This window comes from Aquarana catesbeiana, linkage group LG07 (assembly GCF_042186555.1).
Source record: "Aquarana catesbeiana isolate 2022-GZ linkage group LG07, ASM4218655v1, whole genome shotgun sequence".
Lineage (NCBI taxonomy): Eukaryota > Metazoa > Chordata > Amphibia > Anura > Ranidae > Aquarana > Aquarana catesbeiana.
In genome coordinates this window covers 16510345-16528698 of record NC_133330.1, presented here as the reverse complement: position 1 = coordinate 16528698, position 18354 = coordinate 16510345, and the positions used below count along the sequence as shown (strand labels likewise).

The following is an 18354-nucleotide window of genomic DNA, read 5'->3' as shown; positions in this document are numbered from 1 at the left end:
GTCTCAACACCTTGCCCATCACCATGTGACCACACAGCTCCAGTAATAGGGTGCTTCCAGGGGTACCAGTTTTCATAAACATAGGGGTCACACAATAGTCAACCCCTGCCTATTAACATGGATGAGGTACATTTTCATGCTCAACAGCAAAAATTGTATAAAGAAGGTATGGTGGACCACACAACATTCTGACCGTCATCTCTATGGAGATTCCTGATAAAATAGCCGGGGCAATGCTGTATGTAAACCCCAACAAGAGATAGACCTCCAGATAGGACTGCTATAGAATAATTAAAGGAAGAATAGCTACTGTTATTGTTAGAAACCAACACATTTCAAGGTGAGCACCATCTCTTCTTCAGGGTTAAACAGCATTCACAACATCATATTGAAACTGTTGTATCCCTGAAGAAGAGGAGATGCCCACCTTGAAACATGTTGGGATTTGTCAGGAAGGGCATGCCAGTAGACAACATGGTTCCTCTAGGCCAGGGATATGCAATTAGTGGACCTCCAGCTGTTGCAAAACTACAAGTCCCATCATGCCTCTGCCTCTGGGTGTCATGCTTGTGGTCTTGCTATGCCTCATGGGAGTTGTAGTTCTGCAACAGCTGGAGGTCCGCTAATTGCATATCCCTGCTCTAGGTGAACTTCTTTGCCTCTTCACAGGCTTATTTATGCTCCCTCTCATACATGCACAAATGCATATGGGCACACGTGTGCATACACATGTGCCTCAGCGTACTCACGTGCACAGGTGACAGATGTTGGTGTCAAATGGGCAATTTAAACTGTCAGTGCTCTGGATCAGTGCTGCTTTGTCTTTCAGCCTCCCGTATATCCTGTGACCCTGTGATTCTGTATCCTGATTCCAGTTGCTGACCCAGCTTGCCTGACTCTGCCTGCCCCGGCTTGTTCTTGACCTCCGCTTCTGTCTGCTCCATTTGCTTCTCTTCCACTGATTGGCTCCTGACCCAGCTTGTACCCAGACCACGCTCCTGCCTGCTACTCTGTACCTGATCCGTCCTGCCAGTGTATGACCTGGCTTACCTGACTCTGCTTCCTGACACTTCCTGCTGTTCTACATCTGATAACTTTGCATGCCTCATCTGCCCGCTGTCGCCAGTACCAGCCTGCTTCAGTCTGCCATCCTCCAGCTGTCTACCAGCCTGCCTAATTCACTAAAGACTACTGACGACTCCCCTGCCTGGCATGCAGACCCGCTCCGCTACTGGCCAGACTTACAGGCACTCGTGCCACTCTGGACTTCTGCGCCTCCTGTCTACACTATCAGGGGCTCAGAGTCAGAGGTGTAAGAGAGGCCTTCCTCATCATTTCAGGCTCTGCTACCAGGTACGTGATAGGTTTTAGCAATACAATTCCACAATTATATCTCTGTACAAGACAGGCAAACAGCCCAGAAAACAAAATAGCTCACTTCAGTTAACAAATTCAAAATAGTCCATAACTCAGGTTCAACCGGAAAGCAGGGTATTGGCTCACCGCCGCTCTACTGGGCCCACAATGGGGTTTCGGTGCTTCCCGTATGCTTTAGGCTGCATTCACATCTGATCGTTTTGTAGCTCAAAGCTTGAAGACACTCAACAAGCAAAATCTCATTGTTTTCAATGGCCCCTGCTCACATGTGTGCGTGTGAACAGGGGCCATTGAAATGAAGAGGATTTTGCTTGTTGAGAGGCTTCGAACTTCAGGCTGTGAGCTACAAAACGCTCAGCTGTGAATGCAACCTAATGGGTCCCAAAGAAGAGGTTTCCATAGTTCAGCAACCCTGGCTTGATCCCAAGTATAGGAAAAGAAACTGTAAGCGGAAAAATGGAGTGACTGTAAGGCCCCTTCCACACGAGGCGGATCCATTTCAGTGGAATCCGCCAGCTCAGCGGGAGATCTCTCCAATGATCTCCGCTGAGCCGGCGGATGATAGGTCTGTCTCTGCTCACTGAGCGGGGAGGGGCCTGCCGAGCGCCGCTGATTCCTATGGAGAGATCGGTCGAAAACTGACAGTATGTCCGATCCGCCAGGATGGATGAGGAGACGTATCGCCATACGTCTGATTTTAGAGAATCAGATGTCAGCGGACATGTCACCGCTGACATCCGCTGCTCCATAGGCCTGCATGGAGCATCCGTTCAGGTCCACCTAAAAAACGGTCCGCCCGTATAAATAGATAGTTAGCGTATAAATGGATAGTAAACCAATAGTAATATGAGATGGGTCACTATTCCTCCCACTGACACCAACGATGGGGCGCTATTCCTCCTACTGACATCAATAATGGGTCACTATTCCTCCCACTGGCACCAACGATGGGGGCGCTATTCCTCCCACTGACGCCAATGATGGGGCACTATTCCTCTCCCTGATACCAATGATGGGGCACTATTCCTCCTACTGACACCAAAGATGGGTCACTATTCCTCCCACTGACACCAATGAGGGGGACTATTCCTCCCATGGTCACCAATGATAAGACACTATTCCTCCCACTGACACCAATGATGGGGCACTATTCCTTTTAAAGACACCAATAATAGGGCACTATTACTCCCAATGACACCAATGATGGGGCACTATTCTTCCCACTGACACCAAAGATGGGGCATTGTTACTGATGGCAGTACATTTTCTACTCTCACTAATCACAGTCTGCCCCCCCCCCCCCCCCCAAAAGGATAATAAACTGTCCTTTTTATTTAGAAAGTTTGGAGAGCCCTGCATTAGATGATAGCTTAAGAAAATCACTATTTTTAGTGTTAAGATCCAACATGTTCCAGGGTGAGCACCGTCTCCTCTTCAGGGATAAAATAGCATTATCAATAGCCTTCTAATACTCTTTTGTCCTTTAGGAAGAGGAGTTACTCACCTTGAAACGTGTCAGGTTTTACCATTAAAAATAGCTACTTTGTATTTTGTGATCCCTCGATATACACACTGGTAGCTGTAGATGCTCTGGTTTCTGGTTTTTGTTTTCACATCCATTTGAGGAAGATGGTGGTGGTGGTGGTAGTCCTGGTTCCTGCAGTGCCATCATGGCTTCCTCTCTCAGAATATCTGTAGGGGAGTGCTTGTAGGGTCCATACTGATCTTAGGAATAATGGATCTAATTATTTTTTTCTCTTGGCAGTTGGAGACACTGTTGAAGTCTACTCCAATGTTCCGGCCTCCAGCCCCATCTACACTGTGGTGTTACCCAAAAATACAACAGTGACGGTAAGGTGCCTATGACATAATATGGTGTAAGAAAGTTGTGGCAGAAATATTTATCTCTCACAGTCACTGACCAAACCCCAGCTCCAGCCAAAGAATTTTATTTTGTGTTGGGTGGAGCAGGAAATGATGGAAATTCTCTCCAATTGGGACTTGTCAATATACAATAGTATAGTACTAGTGAAGTACAAACTGTGGAAATCCAAGTGCAACCAATAGGAAGTCACCCACATATGTGGCAAATCTGTACTAAGAGGACCATTCTGGATACATTTATCACTTTCTACGCTTATATTTTCTGATGATGCAGACAAGATTGATGAGTTACAAAGTAACTTAAAACATCTCTATATATAGTGAATATGTTGTATAATATCTCTATGTATAATAATTATGTCATATGTAGAGTGTTTATGTTGTATAGTATCTCTACACATATAGAGTATATGTTATATAGTATCTCTCTCTCTCTCTCTCTCTCTCTCTCTCTCCCCCCCTCTCTCTCTCTCTCTCTCTCTATATGTTGTATACTGGTATCTGTCTGTATACTGCATATGTTATATGGTATCTCTATCTATATTGTACATTGTATATAGTATCTATGTATATATCCTATATACCAGGGATATGCAATTAGCGGACCTCCAGCTGTTGCAAAACTACAAGTCCCATCATGCCTTTGCCTTTGGGTGTCATGCTTATGGCTGTCAGAGTCTTGCTATGCCTCATGGGACTTGTAGTCTTGCAACAGCTGGAGGTCCACTAATTGCATATCCCTGCTATATACAGTATGTTATACAGTACTGTTGATGTATAAGTGCTGCCAGCATTGCTGCAGAGGTCGAAGGGGTGGGGGGTCAGCCTGTCAGTGCTCAGACCATACGCCGCACACTGCATTAAATTGCATGGCTGTTGTCCCAGAAGGAAGCCTCTTCTAAAGATGATGCACAATAAAGCCGACAAACAGTTTGCTGAAGACAAGCAGACTAAGGACATGGATTACTGGAACCATGTCCTGTGGTCTGATGAGACCAAGATAAACTTATTTGGTTCAGATGGTGACAAGCGTGTGTGGGGGCAACCAGGTGAGGAGTACAAAGACAAGTGTGTCTTGCCTACAGTCAAGCATGGTGGTGGGAGTGTCATGGTCTGGGGCTGCATGAGTGCTGCCGGCACTGGGGAGCTACAGATCATTGAGGGAACCATGAATGCCAACATGTACTGTGACATACTGAAGCAGAGCATGATCCCCTCCCTTCAGAGACTGGGCCGCAGGGCAGTATTCCAACATGATAACGACCCCAAACACACCTCCAAGACGACCACTGCCTTGCTAAAGAAGCTAAAGGTGATGGACTGGCCAAGCATGTCTCCAGACCTAAACCCTATTGAGCATCTGTGGGGCATCCTCAAAGGGAAGGTGGAGGAGCACAAGGTCTCTAACATCCACCAGCTCTGTGATGTCATCATGGAGGAGGGGAAGAGGACTCCAGTGACAACCTGTGAAGCTCTGGTGAACTCCATGCCCAAGAGGGTTAAGGCAGTGCTGGAAAATAATGGTGACCACACAAAATATTGACACTTTGGGCCCAATTTGGACATTTTCACTTAGGGGTGTACTCACTTTTGTTGCCAGCGGTTTAGACATTAATGGCTGTGTGTTGAGTTATTTTGAGGGGACAGCAAATTTACACTGTTATACAAGCTGTACACTCACTACTTTACATTGTAGCAAAGTGTCATTTCTTCAGTGTTGTCACATGAAAAGATAGAAGAAAAGATTTACACAAATATGAGGGGTGTACTCACTTTTGTGAGATACTGTATATTATCTATATGCTGTACATGTTGTATAGAACCTCTATATATGGTATATACAGTATGTTATACAGTATTATCTCTCTCTCTCTCTCTCTCTCTCTCTCTATATATATAGTGTACATGTACAGTATCTCTATATGTGGTATACAGTATGTTATATATTATCTTTATATATACTGTATATGTTATGTAGTATCTCTCTGCATAGTGTATATGTTATGTGGTATTGCTCAGTGAATCCCTTTTCCATTCCTTGCAGTATAAGATCACCTCCCCCAGCCCGTCTCCATTTACCATCTCACCTGATGGAACTGTCCAAGCTCCTGCTGCAGGATTCGCCAATGCGAATTTGGTGAGTCCCACTCAATGTTTATTGGCCATTCCAGCACTCTCTGCCATCTCATGTACCCCCCCCCCCATAGGTAGATTGTATGTGCGTATGACCCCGGGGGCAGGGTGTACTCTCTTCGCCCCCGTCTAGAGCTTCTCATTTATTTCTAAATGTATAATGAAATTCCTGATGTGTCTATATGATAAATATGTACCCAACAGAAGCCCTCTGAATCTTCCAGGAATACTCCCTAGGGCAGTGATGGTGAACCTTGGCACCCCAGATGTTTTGGAACTACATTTCCCATGATACTCAACTACACTGCAGAGTTCATGACCATCATGGGAAATGTAGTTCCAAAACATCTGGAGTGCCAAGGTTCGCCATCACTGCCCTAGGGGAAGGGGGGAGTACATTCATTGGTTGAAAAAATGAGCTTCAAGCCAAGCAATACAAGTAAGAGAAGATTTTTTTGGGGCTGGTTTTTGGTCTTTTTTACTGAATTAAATTCTATTTCTGGAGTGTTTTACGGTATCTGCTACCATTGTTTCAGCAGTTGAGATGGAAGTCATGAGTTATGGGGTCTATCAGCTTTCAATGGGATGGCACAGGTCAGGTGATCTATCAGCTGCCATTGTTTCAGCAATTCAGAGGGAAGACATGGATCATGTGATCTACCATTCACTATCAGTTGTTTTTATGGTTAAATTCCAACACGTTTCAGGGTGGACATCATCTTTTCTTCGGGGATAAAATAAAATTATAATACTCTGTTGTGCCTGAAGAAGAGAAGTTTTCCACCTTAAAATGTGTTGGATTTTACTATTAAAACAAAACTACTTCGTGTTGTGTGACCCCTTGATATATAAGAATACTGGTACCCATTGATGCTTCCTGTGTTTCTGGTTTTTGTCTTCACACGTTTCACACCCATTTGAGGAAAAGACTTTTTAACTCCCACCGAGTACCTTGGATTGTTTACACCCCATGGACGTAATTTGGGGGTCTCTACCACATACTTTCAGTAACAAGGGATTATGGGGTGGAACGCAAAGGTGGTGGCAGTCCTGGTTCCTGCCGCGCCATCATGGCTTCCTCTCCCAGAATATCGGTAGGGGAGTGTTTGTAGGGTCCATACTGAATTTAGGAATAATGGATCTATCATCAGCTGCTATTGTTGGAGCAGCTTAGAGGGAAGGCAACGGGTCATGTGGTCTATCAGGTACACTATGACTATTATTGGGACTATCTTACTGGTAAAATCCCCACTATAGTCTTTTCTATTGGGATGTAGCCGTGTTGTCCTCTTTTACATTTTTTGGTTTTCATGTGGTCTATCAGTTGCCATTGTTATCTTCTAATAACTCTCCATTTTAAAGAAAAATCCTGACCTGTCCTCTCATTAATCGCATGCATTCTCCCTTCCAGAATTATCAGCTGCAGATCCAGGTCAATGATACGGCGGGCAACACGTGCAATGGGACACTCAACGGTCAAAGTTCTTCCTGTCTACCAAACAGTGTCAACTTCACGTAAGAGGGTGCAAGAGGGGGTGGACGGGGGGTTCCTAAAAAGCGGTGAGCTCCTAAATTATTATTAGCACCTCCGGTGTGGAATCCCTGGTTTGGACCCCGTATTGCACTTACCATGAAAGTAGACAAGGGAGTCTCACTCTTCTTTTGCCGCACTCTTCAGAGTATTAATTTGTTGTAGAATTAACAAAAACTGAGACCACCATAGCTTCTGCAGAATATGGGGTGTTGAGATCTTATTTCTGCACCCCCAGAGAGATGACTGACGCTGGTGGCTCTTTGGGTCACAATTACCCTTTAGAGTTCCAAATGGCAACAGCAGTCCGAAGCCCATTCATACCACATTATATGAATGATCTGCTCCCATTGACCCTGTTCAGCCCCAGCGACCCGTTTTGTGTCTCACCTTCAATCTTTGTCCGTGAGCAGTTATAAATAAAGATTCATGCGTGATGTAACCTTCCAAGCTATGGGGTGCAATCGCCTGAAATGCCTCTCTCTCTCCATACCCTGCCTGACATTCTAGCATAGCCATTTGTCAGTGAATCTGCATGTACATTCATTCTGTCTATAGTCCATTCTAGTGTTCTCTAGAATTGATACATTGTGTCTCATGTTACAAAGTTGGTTGTATTTCCCAGGCTACTCAGCTCCATCTAATGGCCATAATGTGGTATTTTACTACTTCAAATGGGTTACATTTTTGCTAATTCCCTCTAGTTTTCTCTACAATTGTCATATAGTTACATAGTAGGTAAGGTTGAATAAAGACAACAGTCCATCGAGTTCAACCTGTGTGTGTTAGTAGAAATATAATTTCCCATATCCCCGTATATTGTAAATGAATGAGTAACTTGTATAGCGCTACATATGCGAACTTAATCGCCTCAAGGCGCTTTTTGCTGCCAGTGTCCATCTGGGTCTTCAGAAGAGATGGGTCTTGAGCTTCCCAAAGGCCAGATGGTTTTCTTCCGAGCGGATGTTGATATAGTGCGGCTGTTTACCCTCCAAGGTCCCGACGCACTTACAAGCACATACACATACTAGGGCCAATTTATGGACAGGATCTGATTAACTTACCAGCATGTCTTTGGAGTGTAGGAGGAAACCAGAGTAGCCAGAGGAAACCCACCTAGGCACATGGAGAACATGCAAACTCCAGGCAGATGGTGTTGTGGTTGGGATTTGAACCAGCGACCCTAGTGCTGCTAGGTGAAAGTGCTACCCACTACACCACTGTGCCGCCATTGTTGCATTGTATCCCTTGTTACAAAGATGTATGTATTTTCAATGCTAATTAGCTCCATATAGTAGCCATAATGTGGTATTTTACTACTGACAATTGGCTTTATTTTTTGTTAATTCCCTCCAGCCTTCTCTAGAATTGTTACATTATATCTCTTGTTGCAAAAGACATATTTTCTATGCTCCTCGGCTTCATCTAGTGGCCGTAGTCAGGGGTGGCTGTCCATTAAGGGTGCATTTCAGGACACTGGATGTATGGGTTTCAATGGGGGGGCGGGGGGGGGGTGTTAAGGGATTTGTTTTAGCAATTTCTGAAGGTTTCTCTGTCAGTGTCGGCAGGTGTTGGGGGAAGGTCACCTCCCGGAGGTGTGTCTTTTCCTTAGTTGTCAGGGAAGTGGGGTAAGTAGACATCCCCGGGTGGGGGGTATAGAGAATCCCAGCTAGGGATTAGGAGACACTGAGCGGTGTCTTACCTCACCAGTGACATCGGTCCCATCATGGCTACAGGACGGCACTCTCCTCCTCTTGCCTCGCTGAGTTTGGTTACCATTCCATGTTGCCAGCACACAGCACAGACACTTCCCCATCCTGGGCACTTCTCACCCCATGCTCCTCTCCATTCAGGAAATGGCTCACAGCTTCTCCCCAGCCAATGGGAACAGAGGGGTGTGGACTGTGGAAGGCAAAGTAGAAGCTCAGTACTGGAGCGTGGCTGTGGGGCCCTAGGGCAGATCGGAGCTGGATTTTGTGGAGGATATGATAATATGACAGGGAGGCTGCAGGGGCCCCCTGGAGCTAGGGGCGGGGTTGTGATTGTGACCCCTGCAACCCCTTATGCTACGCCCATGCCTACAATAGCTGTTTGATAATGCCATGTCCTGACTCCCCCCCCTGAGTTCTGACCACGATTACCATGTCTGCTAAGCCGAGAGATCGTGGTCTGTGCGTGTCTGCTTCACACGCAGCTCTCCTATTCTTCTCTCTGCCTGTCTTCAGCTCCCCCTTCCTCTTCCTCCCTCTTCCTGTCAACACGTAGCCTCTCTCCTCTCGCGTTTTGTCTGCTCGGCTCTCATACTTAACCTGAAAAGCTCCCATCCCCTCTGTATTAGAACAAGAAGTTCCCCAGTGTCTGTGTTTTATCATATAACACATCAGCTCCCTGCGATCACATGACACTGTCTCTCCTCTCCTCCCCAGCTGCTCCCATCCTCTCTGTTCTAATACAGAGGGGATGGGAGCATTTTATACAAATGGCTTAAAGCAGGATTCCGGCCAGCGAAATTTTTTTTTTAAAGTCAGCAGCTATAAACACTAGCTGCTAACTTTAAATAAGTACACTTACCTGTCCTGGGTGCCCGCGATGTCGGCCGCCCGAGGCCGACCCATCTCTCGGCTCTCGGGTCCCGGCACCGCCATCCTAACTAAGGGAAACAGGCAGTGGAGCCTTGCGGCTTCACTGCCAGTTTCCTACTGCGCACGCGCGAGCGGCGCGGCGCTCTGTGAATGGCCCCGTGGTTTTCTGGGAACACACACAGTTCCCAGAAGGCAACGGGGCCGCTCACCGAGGAGTAGGAAGAGGCAGATTAGGCAGATTAGGAAGACTGCCTAGCAACAAGGGTTCAGGTAAGTTTAAAATTGTTTTTTTTTTCAAATGTTTTTTTTTTATTTTTTTTTTTTTTTTAGGATTTTTGGTGCATTTTTTTTTTCAGGGTGGCCCTCCACTTTAAATGAAATCATGTTATGGTCACTGTTACAAAGACATATGCATTTTCTATGCTTCTTGCACCCTCTACTGGCCATTATATGGTATTTTACTACTGCCAATTGGCCTTATTTATTTTCTAATTCTCTCCAATGTTCTCCAGAATTGTTACATCTATCTCTTGTTGCAAAGACATATGTATTTCCTATACTCCCCTGCTCCATCTAGTGGCCATAATGCTGTATTTTACTACTGCCAATCGTCTTCACTAATTTTCTAATTCCCTCTAGCGTTCTCTAGAATTGTTACCTTGTTATGAAGGTTTACGTATTTCCTCCTCAGATTCATCTATACAGGCCATAATACAGTATTAACTTACTGCCCATAACATTCGTTCAGAGGAGAAAATAGACTAGAAGATGTTTGTTTTTGCCCAATTCACACAGAATAAATATATATGCAGATTTGCTGGATAAATGCCAATTTTTCATAAATAGTCTCCGAAGTGTTGAGCCTTGTGCAGGTGCAGGCCAAGAATTCATGATTCCCACCAGGGCTAGTTGCATTCTGATGTTTGGTTGCATCCAAATAAATATATATTTCAGATTTTCGCACGGCTGCGGAGTTGCCTGAACAGGAATTGACATTTCATCAGTGTTCTTCCTCCCCCTGCTCTGTAAGGTGTGTTTATGTACATGAACTGCCTTCTGATTGTTGCTCCACTTTATCCCACTCAGGTCATCCTCCTATAGTGTCACCATCCCAGAAAATGGCGGACCCGGCTATCTGGTGACCACGCTGAAGGCGACGGGGACCGATGTTCTGTACCAGCTGATCGTTCCCAGCAACATCTACTACATCGAACCAGGTATAGGGAGGCCTGTGTAATCCAGAGAGTCAATAGGTCAGCCAGCAGCTATTGAGAGGCACAGAGCAATAGCACCAAGCCGGTGAGAGCTCCCTCTAGGGGCCGATCTACAAATTTATACATTCAATGCAATAACAGAACCGTTCATTTATATCTTTATATAGAATCATCTTTACGATTGTCAGTATTCCAAAATAAAATGACCACCAAATATCCATCCTACGATGACATCATTAATTCATATCAATAATAAGTCCAAAATCATAAAACCCTGGATTATGGTAATTCAATTAGCCACACCCACTCTTTGTTGCTCTGTGTGCCTTTCCTCCTCACTAGGAACAAGTGAACTGGGCAAAGGTCAGTTTACAGGGGATTTGACGCACCCATCAGGATATCTGCAGACCCAAATGTAGCCTCAAACCCTACTAAAGTCTATGGGAGGTGAATCTTGTAATGGTCCTTTTCAAGGCCAGTTTGCAAGACTTGGTTAGAAGGAGTATGGGTCAAAGGGTGGCTTCTTGATTTCGATAACCCCCCTCTGCAACCCCCACATCCTTTTTTGTGGACCGTGTGTGCAGGTAAGGCCCTTGCCCCCTCAATAGGAGGACACCTTACGAAGGAAGGGGGGGGGAATTTGCCAATGTTGAGGGTGTGTGGTCAGGTATGGTTGGGGGTGGTGGGCAGTGTTGGAGGTTCTACACACACTCCCTGTGCCCAATCCCTTTCTGTGAGCCTCAAATTTTCCTTTATTCCCTGCCATCAACCCCCCCACTCCCCGGCTATGCTTCCTGGGTGATGCTGGGTGGTGGGGAGGGAGACCAGTGAACATCTGTTGGCTGATCTCGCCTAGCTAGAAAGAACCAAGTGACATGTAAAACATCATTCCTAGTTTCTGGTGACATCTGCAATCCATCTGTTCTCCATTAGCTTCAATGGAAGGTAGGTCCATTATTCACAATTAACTCTAAACTGATGTCTTGCAGGGACTTTTAATAGGGTGTCGAAGATTGTCTTTTTTTTTTTTTTTTTTTTTTTAGGTAAATTTTAAATTTGACATGTTGGGTATTTATTTACTCAACGAGACCTCCAAAAATTGGGTAATATATTGCGTTTGTGTGTTCTAAAATTAATTTAATTGTATTTTTTACTGAAGTTTTGTGCTTGACAAACTGTTGTTGCAAATATCATGCGACATAAAAATTTTAGAACTACCACCATTTTATTCTCTGAGGTCTCTACTTTCAGAAAATATATAATGTTTGGGGGGCCTTCGGGCCTAAAATGATTTTTTAAACGTGTGCAAAAAAATGAAGAATCAAAGGCGATTCTGCCCATGATTTCCAATCATGAAGAGTAAATGGGGGCCTTTATTTTGATGACCTGGCGTCACATTGACCTGGTGCAGACAATGCTGCTCCCATGGACAGGTCCACAGCCGGCTGATGTTTGTAAACGCAGGTGACATCAGGGTCATGACTGTTTTTGGTCAATGATATCACCTGTGAACCCTGTTTGGTTTGCTTATATAGAGAAGTTGGGGCTCGTCCGGGATGACCGTCCTAATTTGGATGGGTACAGGTGGAACTCACATATGACCCCCCCCAACCTGAAACTCATCCTACGTCTCACCCTACAGACTGCTGACACCTCTGGTCTTCCTTATTATACCTCCTGCCAATGACTATTGCAGACTGAGCATCACGGATTATAAACCAGTGGTGACACTTCCTGCTCATTCCTATCCTTGTCCCTGGAAGTCCAGTTGTTCCGTGATTCTCGGTAATAAATCTTTATGTGACCAGTACAATGTCTACTGTTCTTCTTTTAGGTACTGGGATGATCAGAACAACATTTAACCTGGACCTGGACACCAACCCATCACTGGTCACCACCATCCTGATGGTCCGAGCCTACGACCGCTACCAGCGCTCTGACAATGCCACCACTACCGTCACCATTACTGTCACTGACGTCAATGACATCGCTCCGCAGTGCAGCTCTGCCCTTGTGGTGTGAGTATGATCACATGAAACAACACCATATACAACAACATAGATCGATACAAGCGAAGTGGTACTGTGCAGAGTCCATACACACAGAATAAGAACAGATACCAAGAATTACACCCAGCATACAGGACAAGAGAAGTAGTACTGTGCAGAGTCCATACATACAGAATAAGAACAGATACCAAGAATTACACCCAGCATACAGGACAAGAGAAGTAGTACTGTGCAGAGTCCATACATACAGAATAAGAGACGTGGTATTGATTTTTATCTGTATTTGATGATTTGTGGATCTCTTGTGTTGTAAATACTGAGATCAGATGCTCTCTGGGTAATATTAACCCCTCGTTCTCTTCCACAAATAGGAAACAGGTTCCACAGAACGCTCCGGTTGGAGACATAATTGAAACTTTCAGCTGTACGGATCCCGATTATAGCAGCACCGGCCTCACCTATTCCATCATTTCCAACGCCAACTCCCTGTATTCCTTCCGCATGGTGGGCAACCAGCTGGTGGTGAGTGTGGACTGGATCAGGAAATTCCATATTGGCCACATTGTTCCCACCAGGGGCCACGCTACCTTAACTGGGAAGGGTTGATGGGAAGAAAAGCTAAACTGAATGAAGGAGCTCAGCTATGGGGAGAGAATAAGGCTGTGTTTCCACTAGTGCGACTCCAAAGTCGCGCCATTTAGAGCGTGACTTTGATGCAACTTTGAGCGCGCCTTTGATCTGACTTTACACTCCCTAAGACAAAGTCGCATCAAAGTATTGCAGGCACCTTTTCAAAGTCGCTGCAACATTAGGTTGCATAGATTGGAATGGGCGCCATTGAAATCAATGGTTGGGACTTGTCATGCGACTTTATGTGTCCAGAGTCACATGACAAGCCGCACTAGTGGAAACAGATCCCAACTGATCTAAATGTATTCTCCCTTGATTAAGGTGATTATGGGGGGGGGGGGGGGTAAATGTCCCTATAGAAATATATTACATTTAGTTCTCACCCCTGTAACCCCCTATGGAGCAGATCAGCTTTACAATCCCTCTGTTTATTTGGCAAAAACTTTGTCATTACTTAAAGTATAACTAAAGGCAAAACTTTTTTTTTCTAGTTTTGTATAGAGTGGAGAGGGATTAGAACCCCTGTCGGTATTTATTGCTGTCTGTGCCCCCATTAGGGAGGTTCCCCCTCTCTATTTGTCCTGTTTACCGTTATCACCGAAAGTGAAAGCAAAACCCACATTTTGGGTTTTCACTAGAACAGGAATAGAGGGGAAATTTCCTCTCACTTCCTGTTGTGGCTATGGGACAGGAAATAAAGGGAATTCTCTGCAATGGGACAGAAATGACAATTAAAAAACCTGACAGGGGTTATACCCCTTCCTTATGAAGGTAATTACCGCTCCAGGTGATTCCACTTGTGTTCACACCGTCCTGATCTAAAGGAGATGAAGGGTGCCGGCTCGGCAAGGTCAAGTGGCAAAAAATTAGGGAAAGCACGGCCGTACTCCAAAATAACACCTTTAATAATTAATACTCGAGTCCCCCTCTATGCTCCCCGGGTCCTCCTCCGGGTCCCCCTCTGTGCTTCCCGAGTCCCCCTCTGTGCTCCCCGTGTCCTCCTCTGGGTCCCCCTCTGTGCTTCCCGAGTCCCCCTCTGTGCTTCCCGAGTCCCCCTCTGTGCTCCCGTGTCCTCCTCTGGGTCCCCCTCTGTGCTTCCCGAGTCCCCCTCTGTGCTTCCCGAGTCCCCCTCTGTGCTCCCGTGTCCTCCTCTGGGTCCCCCTCTGTGCTTCCCGAGTCCCCCTCTGTGCTCCCCGTGTCCTCCTCTGGGTCCCCCTCTGTGCTCCCCGTGTCATCCTCTGGGTCCCTCTCTGTGCTTCCCGAGTCCCACTCTGTGCTCCCCATGTCCTCCTCTGGGTCCCGATCTGTTTCATTGTCAGGGCCCCCCCTGCATCCTCCCCTGCTCTCCGTGTCCTCCTCTGGTCCCCCCTGTCCCAGATCTTTCAGGATGGAGAGCGGAGGAAGGGGCCGGTATATATACGTCATTTACCGGCTCCTTCCTTTTCTGAACGCACACTGACTGTCCATTCATAACTGAGCATCGTAAACTGTGTTTATGATGTCTCAGTTTATGAATGGAGAGTAGCCGCTGTCTGCTGTCCATTCATCTTCAGTGCAGCTGAGGCTGCTTAGAAAGGGACTGGGGAATCTGTGTTCTCAGTCCCTTTCCATATCTCAAAGGGGAGATATCAGGGGTCTTTTTAGACCCCTGATATCTCACCAAAGCCGCCCCCCCCCCCCCCCCCCCCCCAACAGGGCTGATAAAAAAAATAATAACAATTAAAAAAAAGAAAAACATTTACTAGATATTTCATAGTTAAATTGTAAAAAAAAAAAAAAACACTGACACCATCCACTTGTCCCCCCCCCCCCCCACCAACCAAAAAAAGAAAGCATTGTAAAAAAAATAAAAATAACAGTTATTTTGGCTCTTTGTTCTGAATCCCAATAAAGATAAATCTTTGTTCAGACATTTCCCTCCTCTACGCAGATCAATAATACTCTGAATTACGACTCCTATGAAATGGCGAGCGTGAATTTCCAATATTTGGCCACCGTTGTGGTGACTGATAATGGCACGCCGAAAATGACAAGTAAGTTGTTTTATTACTTTATTAATAAGAGCTGAGTTCACAAAGTTTTAACACACGGTTTTCCATATCTGCTCATGTGACTGTCATTTTCAAATCTCACTGAGTAATAAGGGCTCCTTCACACTAGCTTCAGTGTCTGAAGAACAATCCATGTTCGAAATCACTCTTCAGGGAGCTTTTGACAGGTGGGGAGGTGTTGTATCGCTTCCACGCCAACTGCTTTATTCCCTAGAACCCTGCAGTAGAGCACAGCAACCATGTGCAGTTTGTGCGGTTGTGGGGCATTTGCAGAACCACTTTATCATTTGATTTTGGAATGAATAGACTTTACCGAACGAAAACCACACACATTGTTAGGAATGCGCTCGTTTTAGAAAAAAGTTTCCATCCAACTCCAATTTTTGAGATCAAGAATGAATGTGGATTCGGCCCCACTAATGATTAGAAGAACTAACAGACTTTCTTAGCACGTTCTTTTTCTAAAGATTTTTGTTCGAAATTCTACCCATCTTTGGCCAGTCTTAGACAGTTGTCACCGGAACCAGTGTCCCCATTGGAGGATTTCCCCTCTATTCCTGTTCAGATGACAACTTTAAAATACTGCCTGCGGACATTTCAGGCATTGCACAGACTCCCAACTGACAATGAGGATTTCTAGCAGCAGAAGAGGACAGATGGAGAAATCTATTAGAAACACAATAAAGGGAACAAACGTAAGGAAAATGGTGATAATTGTGTATTTATACTTGAAACATTTTCAAGGCTGGAGTTACACTTGAGTTGAGTTGCTGGAGTTACACTTTAACTAGTCTTAGAGTGCCTCTTTAACTATTTGGTGAGAATTTGTAACCTGCACAAACCTGAGATTCTCTGACAACCCCGGACACAGGATGGTGGTCACTGGGGGGGGAGTGATAAATTCTCTTGTCCTTGTTTTTCAGCCAACATCCCGGTATTTGTCACGGTCACTCCGGTGAATGATTACCAACCTGCTTGTGTCGGCCCGCTTACATACAGCATCAATGAGAACCAGCCGTTTGGGACTGTGGTGGGACAGCTGAATGCCACAGACGCTGACTATCCCTTTAATAACGTGCAGTACAGTATCACCGGTGCGCAGAACCCAACAATGTTCTACATCAACCCGAGAAATGGTGAGACCCAGTCCTGTCTTTCCTCCTTTGTATCCCCTATTTATATAGCACCGACATAGGATGTAGCGCCCTGCAGAGTACAAAGATCCTTGTTTCAATATAAATGTATTTAAAAAAAAGAAAAACTTTTGCTGCATTACTCTCCTCCTCTCTGGTGCTGTCCCAGCACACTCACTGCTCTGGGATCCAGCACCATTGCACCTCGAGGTTGAATGATGCCCAGTGTCATTCAATCTATTTCCTGTGAGCCCAGGGTGTCAAGGCTCCACAACCCCCTACCCCACCCGGGCTCACAGGAAGAATGCTGCAAAGAGTGGCATTATTTCATTACATAGCCCCCCCCCCATCTACATGGTTACATTTTGGTATTTTTCCCATTGGTCAACCCTTTTATTTATTTTTTTGTCAGAAACCATGAAATCAGGCCGAGACAGAAGTACAGTTAAATCACACTTGTTTAATAATAAAAGTAAAAAGAACAAACGTAGTCAAAACATAGCCAAAGTTCAGTAACCGGAACGGAAAGTCAGCCAAGCCAGAAGTCAGGGATCAATGTAGTGGAACAGCAAGCAGGATCTGGAGCCAGAAGGGATGTCAGCAAACCAAGTCTTGAACAGGATTGCAGGAGATTTCTGTGATGTTTACCAAGGCGAAGGCAGAGCTCCTCTTAACTGGACGGCTTAAGTAGGCAGGACTGACGAGCAGGATATCATCAACAGCTGAGTAACTGTGGAGAGATGGGAGCTGGAAATTAGCCGACAGCTGAGCGGCCAGCTCAGAGAAGGAAGGGCTGAGCCCAGCCCTGACAGCCGCCTTATGCAGGTATATACTGTACATAGCTAGATATCTTGTTTTTTGTATATTTTTTAAACTTTTGGGAGGATTTTTTTGCCTTTCCAAAAAGCTTTCAATGGGTGCAGTTTGGTCTATCAGGGTGTTTTCTTACATCAGAGCCAATGGAGATCAGAATAAAAGAGTTAATTAAATTCTCCTAATTAAATCTGTGTTCAGTCTGTTATCTCCAGCACAGTATTGGAGAAAGAAGCCTCCTGAGAAAAGTTGGAGATCTAGATGATGGATTGAGGTGGCACTAAGAGGACCTGTATTGTCCTCCATGGTTTGTCTTGGTCATATTTACACCAAAAAGTGTCAGACAGGAATATCTATTAGGGATCTCGGGTTTTATTGAGAAGGCCAACATCATCAATGTACCACCATTAGGGATGAGCCGAACACCCCCCGGTTCGGTTCGCACCAGAACCCGCGAACGGACCGAAAGTTCGCACGAACGTTAGAACCCCATTGACGTCTATGGGACTCGAACGTTCGAAATCAAAAGTGCTCATTTTAAAGGCTAATTTGCATGGTATTGTCCTAAAAAGGGTTTGGGGACCCGGGTCCTACCCCAGGGGACATGTATCAATGCAAAAAAAACTTTTAAAAACGGCCGTTTTTTCGGGAGCAGTGATTTTAATGATGCTTAAAGTAAAAAAAAAAAAGTGAAATATTCCTTTAAATATCGTACCTGGGGGGTGTCTATAGTATGCCTGTAAAGTGACGCGTGTTTCCCATGTTTAGAACAGTCCCTGCACCAAATGTCATTTTTAAAGGAAAAAATCTCATTTAAAACTGCTTGCGGGTTAATGTCATGTCGGGTCATGGCAATATGGATGAAAATCAGTGAGACAAACGGCATGGGTACCCCCCAGTCCATTACCAGTCCCTTTGGGTCTTGTATGGATATTAAGGGGAACCCCGCACCCAAATTAAAATAAGGAAAGGTGTGGGGCCACCAGGCCCTATATAC

General features: G+C 45.3%; 1 protein-coding gene across 2 annotated transcripts in view; it reads left to right on the top strand.

Moving 5' to 3' along the window:
- The window catches only part of CDHR4 (cadherin related family member 4), a 54098-nt gene that overhangs the window by 9361 nt on the left and 26383 nt on the right, over window positions 1-18354 (top strand). For both annotated transcript variants that reach the window (XM_073591677.1, XM_073591676.1), the window contains 8 exons: window positions 3143-3228; window positions 5306-5398; window positions 6806-6909; window positions 10594-10724; window positions 12556-12739; window positions 13102-13252; window positions 15291-15393; window positions 16335-16547. In XM_073591677.1, coding sequence (XP_073447778.1) covers window positions 3143-3228; window positions 5306-5398; window positions 6806-6909; window positions 10594-10724; window positions 12556-12739; window positions 13102-13252; window positions 15291-15393; window positions 16335-16547 — 1065 coding nt within the window. The remainder of the gene's footprint in view (window positions 1-3142; window positions 3229-5305; window positions 5399-6805; window positions 6910-10593; window positions 10725-12555; window positions 12740-13101; window positions 13253-15290; window positions 15394-16334; window positions 16548-18354) is intronic.